This window comes from Ciona intestinalis, chromosome 12, assembly GCF_000224145.3.
Source record: "Ciona intestinalis chromosome 12, KH, whole genome shotgun sequence".
NCBI lineage: Eukaryota > Metazoa > Chordata > Ascidiacea > Phlebobranchia > Cionidae > Ciona > Ciona intestinalis.
The window spans coordinates 3,600,838-3,620,499 of record NC_020177.2 but is presented as its reverse complement, the minus strand read 5'-3'; the positions used below and the strand labels follow the sequence as shown (position 1 = coordinate 3,620,499).

At 36.6% G+C, this 19,662-nt stretch overlaps 3 protein-coding genes across 5 annotated transcripts in view; all 3 read right to left on the bottom strand.

The window, feature by feature from the left end:
- Positions 1–16: 16 nt before the first annotated feature.
- Positions 17–7,808, bottom strand: LOC100176371 (aquaporin-8). Of its 2 annotated transcripts, none has more exons than XM_018814496.2 (6): positions 7,697–7,808; positions 2,718–3,017; positions 2,268–2,394; positions 1,812–2,002; positions 1,349–1,483; positions 17–510 (listed from the first exon to the last, which is right to left on the bottom strand). In XM_018814496.2, the coding sequence occupies exons 2-6, from the start codon at positions 2,936–2,938 to the stop codon at positions 390–392; spliced, it is 795 nt and encodes a 264-aa protein (XP_018670041.1). In that variant the 5' UTR covers positions 2,939–3,017; positions 7,697–7,808; the 3' UTR covers positions 17–389. The 2 variants fall into 2 exon arrangements, with proteins under 2 accessions (XP_018670041.1, XP_002131566.1); XM_002131530.4 differs by lacking the exon at positions 7,697–7,808 and adding an exon at positions 4,959–5,222.
- A 1,235-nt stretch (positions 7,809–9,043) lies between these two features.
- Positions 9,044–17,071, bottom strand: LOC100184879 (ovochymase-1-like). 2 transcript variants are annotated; one of them, XM_018814494.2, is made up of 14 exons: positions 16,938–17,071; positions 16,505–16,641; positions 16,033–16,233; positions 15,789–15,856; positions 15,223–15,415; positions 14,646–14,857; positions 14,303–14,406; positions 13,898–14,050; positions 13,483–13,623; positions 12,710–12,929; positions 12,225–12,420; positions 10,860–11,007; positions 9,631–9,785; positions 9,044–9,294 (listed from the first exon to the last, which is right to left on the bottom strand). In XM_018814494.2, the coding sequence occupies exons 3-14, from the start codon at positions 16,150–16,152 to the stop codon at positions 9,085–9,087; spliced, it is 1,920 nt and encodes a 639-aa protein (XP_018670039.2). In that variant the 5' UTR covers positions 16,153–16,233; positions 16,505–16,641; positions 16,938–17,071; the 3' UTR covers positions 9,044–9,084. The 2 variants fall into 2 exon arrangements, with proteins under 2 accessions (XP_018670039.2, XP_026692791.1); XM_026836990.1 differs by lacking the exon at positions 9,631–9,785 and having other exon boundaries at positions 9,126–9,294.
- LOC100183620 (sushi, von Willebrand factor type A, EGF and pentraxin domain-containing protein 1-like) overlaps positions 16,934–19,662 on the bottom strand; it is a 15,212-nt gene continuing 12,483 nt past the window's right edge. Inside the window, exons 26-32 of the mRNA XM_026837011.1 lie at positions 19,476–19,613; positions 19,085–19,191; positions 18,683–18,791; positions 18,316–18,477; positions 17,792–18,010; positions 17,421–17,517; positions 16,934–17,090 (exon numbers count right to left, since the gene is read on the bottom strand). Coding sequence (XP_026692812.1) covers positions 16,934–17,090; positions 17,421–17,517; positions 17,792–18,010; positions 18,316–18,477; positions 18,683–18,791; positions 19,085–19,191; positions 19,476–19,613 — 989 coding nt within the window. The remainder of the gene's footprint in view (positions 17,091–17,420; positions 17,518–17,791; positions 18,011–18,315; positions 18,478–18,682; positions 18,792–19,084; positions 19,192–19,475; positions 19,614–19,662) is intronic.

Sequence of the window (19,662 nt, the reverse complement as noted above, 5' to 3'; positions counted from 1 at the left end):
AAGTTTAAACCTACTATTTTAACGAGAGCAAATAACTTTATTCGGTTAATTCAAATAGCAACAACGTCAGGGCACAACAGCTGATTCCTTTTCTTAGTTCTTAAACAATAACCCAGAAGCTTAATGCAAGGAAAAGCAAATAAAATAACTTAATTCAAGACACTTTAAACATATAAAGTTGGCCAGTTGTTTTCCTGATAAAAAAACGTATAAAGAAACTGTCATGTCACAAAGCCAAAGCCAGAGTAAGATGTACTGACGTAGAAAAAAAACATTAGAATATTTTGCATGGACGAAATGGTTATTGACACCAATGATGCAAAATATAGAATTCACAAAATTTACAGAATTATAAACAAGAAAGTTTTTGAGAAATACGCGGCACTAAATCACATGCTTGATTTTGCCACTGTATCAACCGTTGTCGACGACTTTTCCATTTGAGTTTCTGAATTTTCGTCGCCGCCGTCGGGTCTAAAAAGTAAACGAGCCTCTGTCCCAAGGAAAAGCCTGCACATAAGATACAGTTGATCAATGCTTTGTTAACAGCCTACATTAGTGTCTCTTATAACTTTGGTAAGCCAATTGTGGTACACGATGGTCTCTCGGGTGGGATTACACGACCAACTTATTTAGTTTTACTAACGAAACAATTTAACCTCAAATAAAACTACAGAATGCAGTTTTGGTCCACTGTAGTTTTATACCTAATGCGAGAATAAGTAATTAACTTTTCGTAATTTAAATCCAAATTATGCATATTTGTGATTAGTTTTACTTCGTGACAAATTTCACGGGGTTTTAATTAGGTTATATAGCCCATTGCCCGCAAAGCAAAAATGCATAATCACGCAAACAAAACTGCCAAGCGTGTTTCCCTAATGAGTACCATTACGGCTAACCATTATGTATAGGCTAATGAGTTGCATTCCCAAGAATGCAAACAAATATAGCTCAAATATTGCATGTCATCCCTGGATATGGCCCGGGCAACTCCTTTAAACGTTTACGTAGGGATTAAATCTGAAATTTGTAATTGGCGAGATATGCGGTATATGCATTCATGGGCTTTATATAAATGGATCCCTAATTTATGTTGGGCACGCAGTGAGGTCCTTTTTTGTCGAACAGTTGTTCTTGTTGAATATTAGCACACAATGACACTGTTATAGCACATAATATCCAAATATCCTGATCGTGTTTTAAACAATAACGGTCTATAAGAGAGTCGTGAGGATGCAGTTTTATAATTGGTTAAATGTTCTTTTAATTGAAACGAGAAAATAGAACGAAAAGGTGTCCCATCTCCCCCACCCTACTATATATGCTATACACTCCTAAATTATACCTGAAAACAGTCCCAGAAACGAAAGCGCCAAGAATAGGACCAACCCAATAAATCCAATAGTTTGTCCACTTGCCTGATACAACGGCTGGACCAAAACTCAGAGTCGGGTTCATGCAAGCTCCGGATATGTTGAATCTAAAGTAAAATAAATTTTGAAAGAAGTGATTTTACCAGTTGTGTTTGCAGTGGCTTTGCTGCTTTGATATTCGCACTGCATTTTTCCAGATGAATCGCTAATAAATTACCACTTATGTAACTTCTTCAGTAAATATTTCTGTGGAGTTTGTATTATATGGCTGACAATACCTATCTTGACAAAGAAAGCACATGTCGATAATGTTAGCAACGTCAAGACTCGAATCCATACACATAGGCTAGAGGCGTGCTAACCACTATGCCACGGCGCAATACTATGTAAAAAAAAAACAGAAAAATCCTTTTTTTAATATTATACAACACCTACCCCGCCAAAATGTCAATAAGGATCGAAAACCCGATAGCGAAAGCGGCGTTTACGGAGCTTAGCTCGACTGCGGCAAGCAAGACAGCCAAGGTTAGCAGAGCACTGAGGACTACTTCCATTAGAACTCCTTGACCAACAGTAACCCCCGCGCCAAGCCCGAACTCGCCGAAGGACACGCTTCCATTGCAAATCTGCAGAAAAAGTGAGTGAATGAAATAATGTAGTTGTTTTATTCTCGCGTGGAGAAGCAACGATAGTCGTTATAACATGGGCGTTCTGTTTCATACACCTCGTGCCCGCTTACAAGTTACTACGTATATGTAACTTTGTGGGGTGAGATAGTCTGAAAAACCCAATACTCTAAAAAAAACGTTGTAGACAGTTAAAAAACGATTAGGAATATTCGATTACACCGCTAACTGTATCCATCTTACCCTACAATGCTAAACTACTTACATAAGCAAGTGCGGCCCCGGTTAGGGAGCCAAGCATTTGTGCGATAAAGTAGAGAGGTACCATCGGTAGTTTGATGCCGCCTCCTATAAATACAGCTGTAGTGACAGCGAAATTGACATGTGCTCCACTGTGAAAATAAGTAACGTTTTGTTATAAGCAATTAAAAGGCGGGCAAAGCAAAATTGTTATTTCAGACACAATAATATAGTGAAACGAAAGTTTAGAAAAAGTTAAATTTAACTTTTAAAGGTATGCTACTTGGTGTACTGTAGGAGAGAATTGGATATACGTTGTGATTATTTGGTATAAAGTTAAGACAGTAGTTCATAAAAAAGTTACAAATGTGGTAAGCCGTAAGCGGGCACGAGGTGTGCGAAACCAAACACCCGTGTCATAACGACTGTCGTTGCGCGGCCACGCGAGAATAAAACAAGTTAGATCTATTCTTACCTTATGTGTCCGATAGTTATTACCAGAATGGCCACCACGAAACCATCACTGATAGCAGGGAGTAAAGGGATTGGAGAATCTGCCGAAAGCGCCGTTGCCTTCATTGTGTTTACTGTTGAGCAGTGAATGAACGCAAATATAAGTTGCCCGAAGTACTCGGCGATCAAAGGCCTGACCCAAGTCCCATAGACCTGAGATACTGTGCGTGTTTGTGTTGGCATGTTCTCGTGTTTTTTAGCGTTTTTCGTATTTCTGTTTTCGCAGCCGTTTCCACGATGCTCGTTTATGCTTCCAAAATTTCTGCGAAAATACAAACATAAATTATTTACAGCTATAACTCTACTGTTTAACTAATTTTGTTGAATTTAAAACTGCAATGATTCTAATCTGCAACCAACGTATTAAGGCCATAAGCTCCAATTTTCAAGTAATTTTTATATTATAGCACTTTAGTTCTTTCTTTCCATGCGGAACGTGCAATGCCAACACCGCTGTACAGCAAGTGCTCTTAAACTGTTTAAATGCCTTCCTATATAGGTATAAGCATCCATTACCTATAAGTAACTAATCCCATTGCCGAAAACCCTTCTACAAAAACTCGTACAATTTTAGTCGGAAAATGTACAATTGCAAACACCGCTCTTTAACGCACCCTATTCTATTCTATTCTTTGTGGGTGAGGTCCTTGTCAAGGAACCGTCACATACAAAAACAGATTTTTATTTTGTTTAACTCTTCATACTAAAATGATAGATAGCGGTAAACGGCGCTTACCCTGTTTGCTATGTAGTCTGCCTAGTTCAACCGTTATCAGTTTAATACTAATTGATCTCGTAAGGGTAAAACAAACTAGCGTCGATTATTGTTGGTTTAGTTAGAGAGAACGTTACGTAGCTGTCGAATAGACCCAACAGTCTATATACAATTTAGTGAAGAGAAAATAGCATATGTGACACGTGTGTCATTTGTAGTACTTTCGCATATTTTCCAGAATTTTTAAAGCCTTTATAAATATTTAGACGACCAAATTTGGTTTAACATCTTGCTATGTAGTTTTGGGCAACATTAAGACGTTTTATAAACGATGTTAAGATCTCAGGCGTTTTAATGTAACAATTAACAAAGCTCTTTTTAAGTCATAAGGACACGGCTATATGATTCTGTAAATATAGGATGGAAGAAGATGGGACACCTTTAGCACAGAATATTGTATAGTATCATGATCGTGTTTTACAATTAACAACGGTCCATCATGGGAGTTGTGAGTATACGGTTTTATAATGATTTGACTTTTCTTTGTTTTCTACCAAATGTGCCAGGAACATAGAATGACAAGGTGTTCCATCTTCTCCCACCCTCCTATATAATTTGTTTAAACCGGACGAAAATATAACCTTGGCCATTTTATTCCATCTATATGCCATATATATTATATTTCTATCAGTATAAGTATGTTATATAAACGTTGAAACAGTGCAACACACAACAACGCCCTTTAGCACGTTTTGTATACATTTTGGTTAAACCACCGGCATTGGCTTAGATGTTATAATATTCCGCAAATTACTCACGCTCGCAGATCTGTGTCACGATAACTGCGTGATTTCACACTTAAGTCGTGCAGGGCTACCGCAATATACAGACATTGGGTTGAACTGTATGTATACTTGGGTGGGACTAGCGGGTTTAATTTAATATATAAGAGCTGGAAAATCGGGCTTAACCGGTTTGGTTGGAAAATATGGGAGAAGAATTACGTTGCATTCGCCGCAATATATATTACCGCTAATGGAGAATGGTATTAGTTACGTGTCTGTGGGCTTGGAATCCAGTGTGACAAGTTATTACATGCATTATGGGAGAGGCAGCTGGAACTCCGGAAGTTATTAAAACTTGCCTACGTTTTCAATGGGTGATTCATACAGCTTGGCAACTATGATTGCATATGCCAAATTCTCATGCTGTTTTATACTTAAATAAAGCACTTTTAAGAGACAATACCTGATATTACGTTACTTCTGCTACCAGGCATAACGTAAATTAACCTATAGGCCTTTATAGCGGCTCATCTGGTATAGAAACTTTTTGTTTGAAACTTCAATTAACGTTAAATGTAATTTAAACTGCCGATTTTAAATAAAAAAAAATGTCACAGGTGTATAATATAGGCAATACTAAGATACATACTTGTAACTGTGTTTGTATACGGCAATACTATAGAACAATAAGGTTCCAACTTACTGCTTCTGTTCGCCGTTATTATGTAGTAACGGCTCGATTTGGTCTTCTCGTTTCATATTGCTGATAAATTTCAAACGTGACTGTTCACTGCTCTGTTAAATTTTGATTCCTGATATATATTTGTTACTTTTTTTGCACGACCAATCTGTATGATGTTTCTTTGCTATATGATGGTCAGACACGGCTAAACTCAAAGGAAAGGCACATTCAGCGCATGGGAGATGGCTTACTAAACGATGAGTCCCTTCCTGTTTCTTAGTTGCGATACGTTTCACTAGAAAGATGCACGCAGTTACTCCGCGGCGCGTAAATGCTGTTTAAACCACGGCAGAGCTTGTTGCAAGGGTTTACAGCAGAATGATTTGCAAAAAAATCCGGTAAACAATCCGTTCGGTCACAAACATGAACAGGCACATGACCGACCGTAAATAAACCCTAAAATGAAAATGTTACGGATTGTGGTTCGGACAGGGTGAACCACGGGACGGGGTAAGATAGGTGTATAGTATTTACGGGTTTTAACAAGATCAAAAATTGCGTATGCTCCAAGTGACTGGTTACACTATGCTGACCTCAACAGCACGCAACGAAAACAAGTGAACGAGCTTAAGCAAATATACCTGGTTTGCAGCAGGCTTATTTTCTGCAGCCGTTACAACAACAAACGTGGTGCAAATCATTCATTAACCACGGTCATTTTTGATTTTGAATCAGGCTGTAATTTTGGTTTTAAATCGTCCTGTTTTTTTTTTGCAAATGAAAAAAAAACCTTGTAGATTTTATGTGTGCTGGTCTGTGGGGAAAGATGGGACAACTTTAGCATAATATATCCAAATATATTCTGATCGTGTTTTGAACAAATAACAACGTTCTATATGGGATTCGTGAGGATACTTTTTTATAATTATTTGAATGTTATTTGTTTAATACCGAATTGGACGAGAAAATATAATGAAAAGGTGTCCCATTTCCCTTACCTTACTATATATCTAAATGTAATTTGCGTTTTTGCGCTACACCTTGCATACTTGATTTGAGTAGTATAATTACAATGCTACCCGTTCCGAAAAGCTTGTTTTGTAGTTCACCGATTCCGGAAATATAAATGATTTATATGAGTCAACGTACTTCCTTTATCGTGGCAAACATTACACCGCGGTATTTACAAAGAGGTCAATTTGTTTTACACAAATCAATCTTTAATAATTGTGTAAACAAATTATATAGTAGGGTGGGGGAAGATGGGACATCTTTAGCACATAATATCAAAATATCTTGATCGTGTTTTAAACAATTAACAACGGTGAATTGGAGTCGTGAGGATATAGTTTCATAATTATTTGAATGTTCTTTGTTTACTACTAAATGGGTCGAGTAATTCGAGTTAAAAGGTGTCCCATCTTCCCCAACACCACTGTACAAACAATTACTTTTAAATTTTAACTTAAAATTCTATTTTCGGTATTTGAAAAGCACATTGTACAAACCAGATTAAAAGTTCTGAGCGTTTTCCTTGTTAAGCACATTACTGCGTATTCGGAAAATCGCATTTATCAATGGGCGTAAGCCCCTTTAAGCTTCTTTACTGTTTAAATTAAGTTTTTAAGCACCCCAGCACCCGTGGCGTTTTTATTTAGTGCCACAGCACCGAAAAAATTCTAAGAAACGCAAACCAGCGTAGCCACAATTTTTAATTAGGTAAGCTTAATAATTGTACCACAGGAAATCATTTTAATATGCATTGCATTTAATATGCAAGTTGCTATTACCGTTAAAGCTTACGTAGCCGATTATGTTTGCAAAATATTTAATACAATGTTTGTTTAATGGGCCGAGTATCCAGAGTGATTAAATTTACGATATACCCAAAGCTGAATTCTGTTCAATGTTTGCAAGAATTTGAACGAGTTTACCGTGGCCCGCTGGTTATTTTTGCCAACATTTATAATGCAACATGGTCGTTAGCGAACTATGCAGTATTTTAATAACTCATGGGCATTTCAAAGGTATTTTTACAATATGGTGAAAAGTTCAGCAAACGCCCGAAAGTCAAACGCTGGCCGATAGTTACAAGACAGTGGTAAAAGATTGAATGCACTTCGAAAGCAATAAAAAGTAGGGTGGGGAAGAGGGGACATCTTTTTATTCTATTTTCTTGTCCCGTTTTGCAGAACACAGGAAAATTAAAGTATTTCAAAACTGTATCTTCACGACTCCCATAGACCGTTGTTAATACTTTAAAACACGATCAAGACATTATGTGCTTAAGGTGTCCCATCTTACCCTGCAGTACTACATATTTCACAGAGCATTTATGTAAAGACTTTGTTGAAGTCAGAGTACTTTAAACTTGCGTTTTGTTAATGAAATCGATGCACTATATCAAAACAAGTATGCTTGGACATACAAGGCGCATATTTAAAAACGCCGTGTTGTTTTCCTATGCTGTTATCTGTGTTTGTTTTCGATAAAGTCGCTTCTAAAACCAAAATCGATTATATTACGATACGTGTTCAAAAATAACAGTGGTTAAGGCAATTGGTGGTAAACGCCTATATTTAATTATAAGTTCTAACCCGTTACATGTACTTAAATATTACCCGAAAGATTTAGAAAAAGTGCATTTTGAATTTTGTTGTAAAAACACTATATACAACCAATGTTGTTGTATTTAGAATGGACCTAAATACTGAAAATTGCGTTATCTACATTCTATAAAAAAAAACTAGAAAACTTACCGAATTTCCCAAGATCGTCTTGCAGCTCTTGAAGATTTGGTGAACTGAAGGTTGAGACGGAATGTTTGAATTTATAACATCGGAAAAGAGAATACTTCAACGTCACCGCCTCGCCCGTTTGAAAAAGGCAAAATTGAAATAATGATTTTGCAAATTCTCGCCTGGTTTCTGCAGCAAATACGTCATTACCGTGCATACAATGCCAAACAAAATCTGTTTACTTTTCCACACGAATAGATAATGGAACAAAAGGACCAATTAATCTGGTCGTTTACGAATGCCCGTTTAATACAGTATCTTTGCCCGCACTTTTCATTAAATTAAATTTGCTTTAATTAAATATTTGCAACTCACAGTAAGCTACAGTTTTACAGCCACGTTTTTTTAATGATATAGTAGGATGGGAGAAGATGGGACACCTTTTCTAGTTCCATTCGGTAGTAAACAAAAAACATTCAAAGAATTATATAACCGTATCCTCGCGACCCCCATAAACCATTGTTAATTGTTTAAAACAAGATCAGGATATTTAGCTTAAAAGTGCTAAAAATGTCCCGTCATCCCCCACCCTACTGTATATAGGCCTACTTTTTATCCAAAACGACATCCGTTTTTTAAATGTTAATTCCCGTTAGTTTTTTGCTTTAATGATTGACGGCTATATAGGTCATATTGTGATCAAAGCTATAAAGAAAAAGATAATGTAACTTAACGAAACAATAGAATCGACATTGTTAAGTAGAAAAAATATTCTTTGGAATACTAACTTAAATTTCGAAAAAATCTTTTCGTTATGTAAGAGGGTGGGGAAAGATGGAACACCTTTAGAACATAATTTCCAAATACCTTGATCGCGTTTCAAACAAATAACAACAGTTTATGGGAGTCGTGAGGATAAAGTTTTATAATTCTTTAAATGTTGCTTTCTTACACCCAAATGTTCGAAAAAATATAATGAACAAGTGTCCCATCTTCCTCCGACAATGAATGGGATTTTACATTGGAAAAATGTCACTCAAGTTTGACTGTTACTTATGACTGCAGACTGCATTGCGATTGTGGTTCTGCAATGTTGTTCGTGGGCATTATGACGTAATAAAGATTATGCAAAGTAATTCCACGCGCGAGATTTCTTGATGTGCCAGGAGTCGGAATTTGTCTATAAACGTCTACTCGTGCACCTTGCGTACGTGATTTGAGTCACTGGCGAAACAAAAAGCCCTAAGCTCCAAACCGCGGCATTACTGCACTAAATAAACATTACACGATATCGCAATTCAAAATCATAGCGAAATTTTTAACAAACTGCCAAATTTACATTCCACCGCGAACGGAAAATAAACTTACTTTAAACCGTCTTAAATTTTATTTCAATTTAAAAACACATTTCACCACTCCCTAGCCCCCTTCGCAAAATTCGAGTCGTAACCGAATTTGGATTTTCGAATCGTATCCTCAACCCACTTAATGAAAGTGGAAACGCGTGTAAAGTAACGTGGTACGTTCAGTAATGAGCATTCGCCAAACTGCTCGCCAGCCACACCAACCAAATAATGGTTGCCGTTCCAAGAACATGTAAGACCACCTCCATCGTCGCCCTGTTAAAATATATCAATTATATTTTGTCTATGGTACTGCGGGGTAAGATGGATACTGTATCGTTCTGTGATGGGGTAAAACCAGAAAGCCAGTCGTTATAACACGGGTATTCTGTTTCATACACTTTGTGCCAACTGACGAGTTACCACGTATGTAACTTTGTGGAAAATTTTTGTTTTTTTATGTTTTTTTATAGGTGTCAATTTTTTTTTGTATGGGTGTCAATTTGGACAATTTCATACGAGTGTAACAGCAAAACATAGGCCCATACACCTATTCTTAACTTAAAAGTAAAAAATAAAAGTGTAACATATACATATATATAAAGTTTTTACTTTGCAAGGGCTTTGTCTCGTGCCGTCAAAATGACCAGCGCACAGCGTTGCCCGAATATTGACTCTACGTCCAAACAAACTGGCTGATGATCTTTCGCAATGTTTGTCGCTCATCACTGGAATTTCTATACTGGCTAAATCACTCGCGTAATCGCCTGATGTAAAATACAGTACTTTTACTAAGAGGTATATAATAGGGGGCACGGAATGGGCAATTTTTTCTTCTGTTTTTTTTTCGTCCTAATTGGTAGTAAACAAAGAACATTTAAAGAATTATAAAACTATATCCTTACGACTCCCATAGTCTGTTGTTAATTGTTTAAAACACGATCAGGATATTCGGATATTATGTGCTAAAGGTGTCCCATCTCCTCCCATCCTAACATATACACTGAATTAAAGTTGTGTGGGCATGTGAGGATATATAATTCTGTAAATATTCTTTGTTCACTACCAAATGTAAGGATAAAAGAAAATGAAACACGGACCTTCTTACCCCAAACTACTATACGTTTTTTTCTATGTCATACTAACACAAAATATGAGTTTTGCGATTCGACATATCGAAAATCGCGCCAGCGTACAGTATTACATTGTGTAGTTACAAAATGTCTAGGAAATTTTGCCACACAGCTAAAACACGCGCGCACATAATATAATAGTATGCGAAGGTTTCGAATTAATTTTCAATGGAGTTTCGTTTCGAACTCGACAGTCGACCAAAACAGGCAAAACCACAATTAAACAACAAGACTGGGAAATAATATACAGCCGTAATATAGTTAAATATAAGACACCATTTAACTACCAGCTGTTTTTTAAACGATTTCTCAAAGTTGAATTTATAGCGGGCGTATCAAAACAAACGCGGAAAAAATTGACTTCGGGCAAAAAATCCAGACGCATTTTGGAGATTGATTTACGAGAAAATGTCAGCAGTTTATAAGATTTTTAACGATTTATAAGAACAAAGTTGGTTGGTCTGTTGCGGTTTATTATATAGTAGGCCGGGGTATGATGGTACATTCTGTTTTATCGCGCCTTTTTGTAGTAAACTAAGAATATTTTCAAAATTATATAACCGTATCCTCACGACTCTAAAAAATCGTTGTTAATTGCTAAAAACACGATAAGCAAATACCAATAACACGAGATACTGTGTTTTTAACGGTATCCGTCTTATCCCACAGTATTTTTTTATAGGTTAAAAGCTGGAAAAACGGACATACCCAGCTCTGAGGAGCTTCCCCATCCAGCTAGTTTGCAATATTGCTTTGGGATGTGCAATCGACCGTGGCCCACGTGATCAAGAAGTGATTCCGGCGATGGCAGACATACGGGGAATACCCGAGACGACCACGTGATCGGCTCGGCAACCTGGTGAAAGGATTTCTGTTATTAAAATTAAAACATTTTTTGCGTCATTGTTTTAAAAAAAAAAATTGTGGTATTTTTTAAAAATGCTTTTTATGGTAAATTTGTTTTAAAAGTGTTTTTTTTTTGTATTAATTTTGAACAAAAAATCAGCCAGTGTCTAATATACAGCTTTGTCAAAATACCAGTCTGTTTTAAAAAAATATGCGGCCTGTTAACGAACCAAACTTTCCACGTTATAAAATTAAAACATTGTTTTGCTAACTATAATTGAACGAGTTGGCACGTCATGTATGCTATAACGCTCATAGCGAACCAGACATCATGAAATTCAAGTTTATTCATCAAACCTGTCAGGTTTGATAACGTCTGCCAATTGTATGACGTATAGACGCCGGTCTGCGTGTTTTTAAACACAGACTGGTACACAGCTATCCCTTTTTACAATCAAATCGCTCTGTTGCGATTTTGTGACAACGAATTTTCATAAGACGCATGTAAAAGCACTATACAAATATATAGTCAAAAAATGACCTTCTAATTGAAGTGTAATACTACAATTTATTTGAATAAAAAGGGGGAATAGATAAGTACAAATATATATTGGATATTGGTCGCCAGTTTATGACGTTGAAATGCGAATTATGACATCTGTACACAACTTTGAAAATCGTGACCTGTCCAAATTTTAAACGCGCTAGGAGCAGGAAATTTAAAGATAAATAGTTTTGTCTGTAACCGGGAAACGAACGTCTATGAATACACATAAACAGAAAGCTGTTTTCACAGCTCCATGACTAAGCAGTCATAGTACAGGGCACGATTAAATGAATATGTAATTTCAGTATCAATTCAAAGAAGTTAAAATTAAGACCTATGACGATTAGGTTCAATTTTTTAACGGAGCTGCCAACCACTAAATGTGCCGCACGTATTTATGTTTCCGACACGATTTTTTTGCTTTTAACACGCATTTTTTTCTTTTTTTAAAGTTTAATGTGTTGTAGAAAAATGGTGAGGAAACGATTTTATAATTCTTTGAATGTTTTTTGTTTACTACCAAATCGGACAAGAAAATAGAATGACAAGGTATCCCACTTTCCCCGCCTTATTATATATGTATGTGCTAACGTTCAACATATATATATATATATATATATATATATATATGCTAACGTACAATTCAAGCATGAATATATATACGCCTGTGTTAAGCTTACCTTAATTAATACAATATCACTATCCAGGTTTTCGCTGTAAGTAGGGTGGCTGTAGATACGACTCAAACGGATCACGCTCGCGCCAGTGTCGTCATCCATTGACGACACAGTGATGTCACTATCACGCAGTAGGTGCGAGAGACGCGTCAGCCGCCAAAGCTGAGAAGTCGCGTAGCCGAGAATGGTTTTATCAACCCTAGATTTAAAAAAGTTTGATGTTTATTTTTAGTTTAAAAGAAAATCAATTTTAGTTATCTCTTCAATGAATAAATGTATGTAACTTATTTACTTTCCAGTGGCGAGGTAACGATAGTCGTTATAACACGGGTGTTCTGTTTCAATTCTGATTCGAATATGATAACGTAGAAAAATAGTTAAACTAAAGTAGAAAAAGGAAATTAACTACAAAACGACTGTCCTTAAAAAACGGAAACGGGTAAAAAAGAAAGACATCAACCCCCAAAAATTCGTGACATTTTACTCACTGCTGCTGTGACGTCAGATGGTCGAGACAATGGGCTGCCGTCAGCGCGTAGCTGTGTCGTATAATGGTGGCGCCGCATAGGGGGGTTTCGTTGTCGTCCCGGGTACCCACGTCGTCACTAAACACTGCAGCATGCCATGGAACATTTTCAACTGCCTCTTTAACGCCACCTACCAGACGAGCGAAATTCCCACCGCTGGAGGGCGATGTAGCACCACATTCTGTGAAAAAAATATATGTGTGTGCAGGTATAATGTTACATGTAATCACCTACAAAGTAACATACATGGTAACTCGTAAGCTGGCACGAGGTGTATGAACACCCGTGTTATAACAACTGTCATTTTCCAGCTACGCGAGGACAAAGTAAGTTACATTCATTCATTCAACTTATTTCTACTAGGGTAGCGAGGGAAACTTGTTATAACACAGGTGTTCTGTTTCATAAACCTCTTACTTTGTAGGTGAGTATATGTATGGCTGACAATTTATTTCCTTACTTGATAATGGACCTGAAGTTAGGACTTGTCTAAATACTGGTCAGTGGGAATACGGAACACCACATTGTAAACATGTATAGACTATGTATGTAACTTCGTGGGTGATTATTTTTCTCTATGGCTGACAATTTAGACAACCCATTAGTGACCACTCGGTTGGAGAAATTGCTGTTAACTGTTTTGCCCAAAGACACAATGCGCCTACAGCGGTAGCAATGATGGGCCTTGAACCTACAACCTCTTGGCCACAAGCAGGCATGAATTACCAACTGACCTGTTTGTGGTTGGTCTAATGCTTCAGCCACCCATCTTGCTTGAAATCCACGTTTTGTGACTTCATAATTACCACTCCGGAATTCAAGAAGTAGTTTTCCATGCACCGTGGTGATGGGTCCTTGACCAGCATGCAGTTTGCCTGTTATGTTAATTTTAATAAGTTCGGTTAAAGTAGGTTAAAAATTTATACTGTTGATGCTCGGCATTATATATAGTAAGGTGGGGGAAGATTCTATTTTTTTCGTCCCATTTAGTAATAAACAAAGGACATTCAAACATTTACAAAACCGTATTCTCACAACTCCCATGGACTATTGTTATTGTTTAAAACTCCATCAGGATATTTGGATATTATGTTTTCCCCACCCTACTAAAAAAGATACTTTTTGCTTTTTCATTACAAAAACACCCACCACATACTGTAGCAAGTACATGAGCAGAATCCTCCGTGAATTCATCACCTTCCATGATCGTGAGACGATCACGATCACATGATTTATCCGTGAGGTCACGACCCGGTGAAAGGTCAAGGTCAGTGACCCAGAACCGGATCATTTTGTTTGGAGCTGAAAATATTGAAAACGGTAAACATAATGTTGTTTAATGCATAAAACACAGATTTTTTGATTAGTTTTAACACAACATAACAGGCTTTAACAGCCTATATGCATGATATAATTTTCACCTCAAATTTTCGCTTTAAAAGCTACAACCATCTATAGTAATGAGAAGAACACCGAACGTCTGACATTACCCAAAGACACACAATAGTAGCAGCATCAAGCTTTGAACCTAGTACCCTTAGTTACAACTCCTACCTTTAATAATCCATCTACAGATTGTGTTTTGTTGATACCTTACAGGGTAGCCTGGACTTTGTATGATGCCTTCATTCAAATTGATTTCACCCCCACAGATTTTTCTGGAATAAAATATAGCAAATGCTATAAAAAATATGTCATAGTGTTTTAAAAATATAATAACAATTGTGTGAAATAAAAAACTATATATTTTTTTTGCAAATAAAAAATTTAAAAATGACCTACAAAATTACATACGTGGTAACCCATAAGTGTGCATGGGTGTATGAAACAGAACAGTTGTGTTATAAGGACTGTTATTGCCAAAGATACAAATAATTAGGCATCATCAAAATCAGACCTGCACAGTGTGTTTCCATACGACATATTCCCTGCCAAAGATACTGCAGTAGGTTCCAGTGCTTCCCAATCCATTTGGAAACTACCAGGGTTTGATAGAAGGTATATATGATTGTCTTTATGTTGTGCATCACTGTCACGACCCAACCACAAACCCTCAACACCAACGTGTAACGCGCATTGCCGCAAACTTAAATCAGAGCATTTGAAGTGCTATGGACGAGATAAAAATAGTTTTAGAAACAAAATACATGAGAAAAAGTTATAATTAATGAGAATTGTTTCAACCTAGTGATCACTAATTAGTTGTCTTATTTGTCAGCCATAGAAAAAAAAACACCCACAAAGTAACATACATGGTAACTCATAAGCAGGTACGAGTTGTATGAAACAGAATATCTGTGTTGTAATGACTGTCCTTGCCCCGCCATGCGAGGATAATAAGTTACTATTATTTATTCATTCAACTGCATTTCAGGAAACAGTAATTAGGATTTGGAAAAAACAAACAAATAAAAAATTAAAGTCAAATATAAAAAAAACAGATTTATTTATTTTTTTTTACATTTTTGACCTACCTGGGAGGGGTTAATGGGGTCACATGGGGCGAGGGCAAGTCTGATTCTTGTGCCATGCCGAGCAGGTGACCAACACTGTCCTAAACCTCCTATGCTTTCTATAAGCCCGACGCTTAAATCTCTCCAGTGCCATTGGTGGTAGGGTGAACTACATTCATGGTCAGCTTCAATTAAATTTGGAATCCATGTTCGCCTGTGGTTTGAATAAATATATATTACGTAATCACTTTTTATTGAGTGTCATTTTACCCTGATGAAAACGAACTGAATAGGACGTCAAAACGTCAGTTGGCCCAAATTTTTGCAAAATAGGGAAAATATAGGTATGGAATATAACATTCGTTGTCTATATTGTACATTAGTCTATATAGGTGAGAACCTACAGCATTACAAGCTTTGAGTCTTAGATTTAGGTTAGAGTTGGTCAGTTACCCAGACACCCAGGGTGGTGCAACTTAGTTACTGACTGTTTGGTTGGAGCAATGTCTGCTAAGTGTCTTGCCCGAAGACACATACACCTATCTGAGTCATTACAATTGTATCCACAGCAATAGAGTTTTAAATACCTTAAGACAGACGGCCATCTTGCTTTTTGCGTCAATTTGCCGAACAATAAATGGTTTTGTTTGAAAATCTGAACAAAATGAAACTAATGGTTAGAATAGGCTGGATAGACTATTTAGTGTAGTATATAAAACTTATTATTGTCAAAGGTAAAAACGAAATGAATATATTTGTAATTATACAAAACCCCATTTTATGTGTTACAAAAATATACCAAGTAATAGAAGCAAAATAATCAACTCTGACCTGTATATTCCCCACCCACACATGAGGGTGTATCATCAGACCATACTCCATTCTCCATACATTGTAATTCATGGTTGCCTTGTATAGACCACCCCACATCACAACTGACCATGCATCCATTATCTACTGCTTGTCTCTTCCATCCACAATGAGCTGGCAACACTGAACTATGAACTGGCGGCAACACTGGAGGGCAAGTAGCTGCAGATTTGAAAGCTTTGATGAATATAGCAGTGATATAAATTATAAGCTGTCACTATAGTCCTTTGAGCAGTTGGTTAGCACGCCTACTTTTAACCCAGAGGTAATGGGTTTAAGGCTCGTCACTGTTACGTTGTGGGCGCATTTGTGTCTTTGAGCAAGACATTTAACAGCATTTGCTCCAACCCGGTGGTCACAAATGGGTTGTCTAAATTGTCATCCATAGAGAAAAATAATCACCCACAAAGTTACATACGTAGTCCATACTTACGTTTACAATGTGGTGTTCCGTATTCCCACTGACCAGTATTAAGACAAGTCCTAACTTCAGGTCCATTATCAAGTAAATAACCAGTAGAGCAAACCACAGTGATCTGTGTACCATTCCCAACTGCTGTCCCTTTAACTCTGTGTACAGTTTTTTTAGTTTTCACTGTAGGTGTTCTGTTACTTCTGCTACCAGGCATAATGTAAATATTCTTTTAGTGGCTAATCTGGTATAAAAACGTAGCGCATTTCCGACGTTTCGTCTGCAATTCATTCAGACTTCAGCAGGGAGCAAAAAAATCACAATTTTATTTACCAGAAAAGGCTTGTATGGTATGACATGCCTAGTAACAATAGCAGCAGAGAAGATTTCAAATCTATTCCATGTGTTGAGAATGACAAGTGTTTTATAAGGGTTTTTAGTGATAGATACTTACAAGTATTGAAATAGCACTTCCTTAACGCCAGGTTCATTCTCATTTATTCTTGGGCAAAGTGACATTGGCACACATTGTGGGACATCTCTGTCCCATGAACCGTCTACACATGTCACTTCTGAATTTCCAATCATAACATAATCTTCAACGCACCTGTGGGAAATATGTACTGTTGTTGGAAGGCATATTATACTTGTATTTAGGCCCTTCCAGCAAAGAAGTTTGGCTAACCGACATTTTGATCGTTTTTAAGTCGTCCTCATAATGGTGAAATGGCACTCAGTTGCTTATGGGTTGTCTGAATTTTTAGCTACACATTACAAAAAAAGATATGAAGTAACTTGTGAGATGGCATAAAGTGTATGAAAGAGAACAGAAGTGTAATAATGACTTTCGTTGCCTTATGATATGAGGATAAAGTTACATTCATTCATTCACCTTATGCTCATAGTCAAGGTACGAAGGTAGTATATAGTAACTTACTGAAAGTTGCACGAGTTCTCCTCAAAATTTTCCGATGTTCTGCAACGGTCGGGGTAAACGTATCCACTTAATGGTAAATCAAGGGGAGGACAAAATACTGAAAAAAACAAACAAAGTTTTTATCAGTAGGATAATGGTTAAAACGTATCTATTTTGGCTTCAACATAATGAAAAAAACACCCTAAAATTAACATACAAAGTTATATAAATTATTAGGGCATACCTGAAAATGAAAAAATCCTAAAAATCAATCACTTACAAAGTTATGTATGTGGTAACTCGCATGTGAGCACAAGAGTGTATAAAACAGAACACCTGTATTATAACGACTCCTATTGCCCAGTCGAGCAAAAAACGTTCATCTGACTTACCCACACACATAGCGTCTTCTCCTGACCACATTCCGTTATCTTTACATTTCCGCCTGTCCGAGCCAATCAAGCGGAACTTGGGGTCACATGACACAGAGCAGGTCGTACCAGGGTCATTGTTGGGGCCGTAACAAGTAAAGGGTGACACTGAACCCCCATCAATGTAGGGGATTCCCTCACACTGCGCATTACAAGAGGGGGGTGGTTCGGACCAGACCCCTAAAATTTTTTGTATAAAATTTTTAATTTTATTTAAAGTGTGGTGTACCTTACTATGCGTGGGGAGATGGATATAGAAAGAACATCCCATATTTTTTAATTAAGTTTTTAACAATTTATAACGTTTTTTTACAGGGGTCATTTATATAAATCTGTCAAAATTCTTTGTTTACTACAAAACGAAGTTGTAGAAAAAATAAATTACATTGGCAAAAACATCTTAACATTATTTAACATGAAAAAAAATATTTTTTCAAAAATGCAGGAAAAAAGAGGCTGTTGTGAGAACAAGATTGTTAAACTACCTGGTGTTTCGCATTGAATGGTTTGTGGTCCATGCAACTTATAATGGTCGTCACACATGAATGTACATACCACACCATCGGTTACTGATGTAGCTTTACATAAAGATGGCTCCACCATTATTGTAGAATCTAACACTGGTAGTGCAGGGCATTGGTAGATACCTGGGAGAGAATGTATTTAATATATTAGGGTGGGGGGAGATGGGACATCTTTTCATTCCATTTTCTCGTCCCATTTGGTAGTAAACAAAGAAAATTCAAGGAATTATAAAACCGTATCTCCATAGACCAGTGTTAATTGTTTAAAAAGCGATCAGGATATTTGCACAACAAAAGTGTTTATTCTCTAGTCAAAACTAGATCTTACCGGTACAAGCTGGTATAGGAGTTGACCAAGTCCCATCATTTAAACACACAGATCTATCAGTGTGTAGCTGAGTATACCCTTGGTCACATTTCACTTGACATATCAACCCCTAAATAAAAAAAAACTTTTTAAATTCAACTTCAATTTTTCTAAAAAATTTCCTATTTTGGAAAGGAGGCATAGTTTTAATAACAAACTGAAATCTGATACTAGTAAAGAGTCATTCAGTTAAAATACTAATTGATGTAAACTGATTATACATTCACCATACACTAAAATACTAGATAATATAAAAAAAAACACTTCATTTCAAAAAAAGTGAACTTTCAAATTTGATTTTTAGAAAATCAACAGTTTTTCTATTTTTTTTATTAATAAACACTGCAGTTAGTCCCACAATACCTTGACAATATTATCGTGTGATAAGCAGACATGTGGAAATACTGTTCCGTGTAAAACTTGTTGAAACGGTGCACACTGTCGCTCATTTTTCATGGAACATACCGTACCTGCAAAGAATAAATGTATGCATTTAACTTTGCATGGCGAAGCAACAACAGTCATTATAACACGAATGTTCTGTTGCATACATCTTAAGCTTACTTAAGAGTTACAACATGGTTAACTTTCTAGTTGAATATCTTTCAGAGAGAGGTATTTTTTTGTTTTATGTATTGCTGACAATTTGGACAACCCATTAGTGAGCAACCACTGGTTTGGAGCAAGTTTCTGTTTTTTAAGGGATTTTTTTTGTTTTTTTTACAATGTTTAAAAATACAAAACAATTCTTTACCTTGTCCATAATAATGTCTCGCCAACCACCGTGATGTCATAACATACTCAGTTTCCATGACAACCTCAAGCAAGTGCAGTGCTTCCTTTTCATTGGACCTTGACACATCAACAGTGCTGCCATAATCCAGAAATAAACCTAAATGGCAACACTGAAGTGACCAAAACACAACACAACTTAACCTAAT

What these genes read in the sequence shown, in the direction of transcription:
- LOC100176371 (XM_002131530.4), bottom strand. Translation starts at nt 5,014, where the DNA reads ATGAAACGAGAAGACCAAATCGAGCCGTTACTACATAATAACGGCGAA. An exon ending in ATAACTATCGGACACATAAG is followed by an intron (nt 2,395 to 2,717) that starts GTAAGAATAGAT and finishes TTATTTTCACAG; the next exon opens with TGGAGCACATGTCAATTTCG. An exon ending in CTTATTGACATTTTGGCGGG is followed by an intron (nt 1,484 to 1,811) that starts GTAGGTGTTGTA and finishes ATTTTACTTTAG; the next exon opens with ATTCAACATATCCGGAGCTT.
- LOC100184879 (XM_018814494.2), bottom strand. Translation starts at nt 16,152, where the DNA reads ATGGATGCATGGTCAGTTGTGATGTGGGGTGGTCTATACAAGGCAACC. An exon ending in AGATGGCCGTCTGTCTTAAG is followed by an intron (nt 15,416 to 15,788) that starts GTATTTAAAACT and finishes TTCAAACCACAG; the next exon opens with GCGAACATGGATTCCAAATT. An exon ending in CATCTGACGTCACAGCAGCA is followed by an intron (nt 12,421 to 12,709) that starts GTGAGTAAAATG and finishes TTTTAAATCTAG; the next exon opens with GGTTGATAAAACCATTCTCG.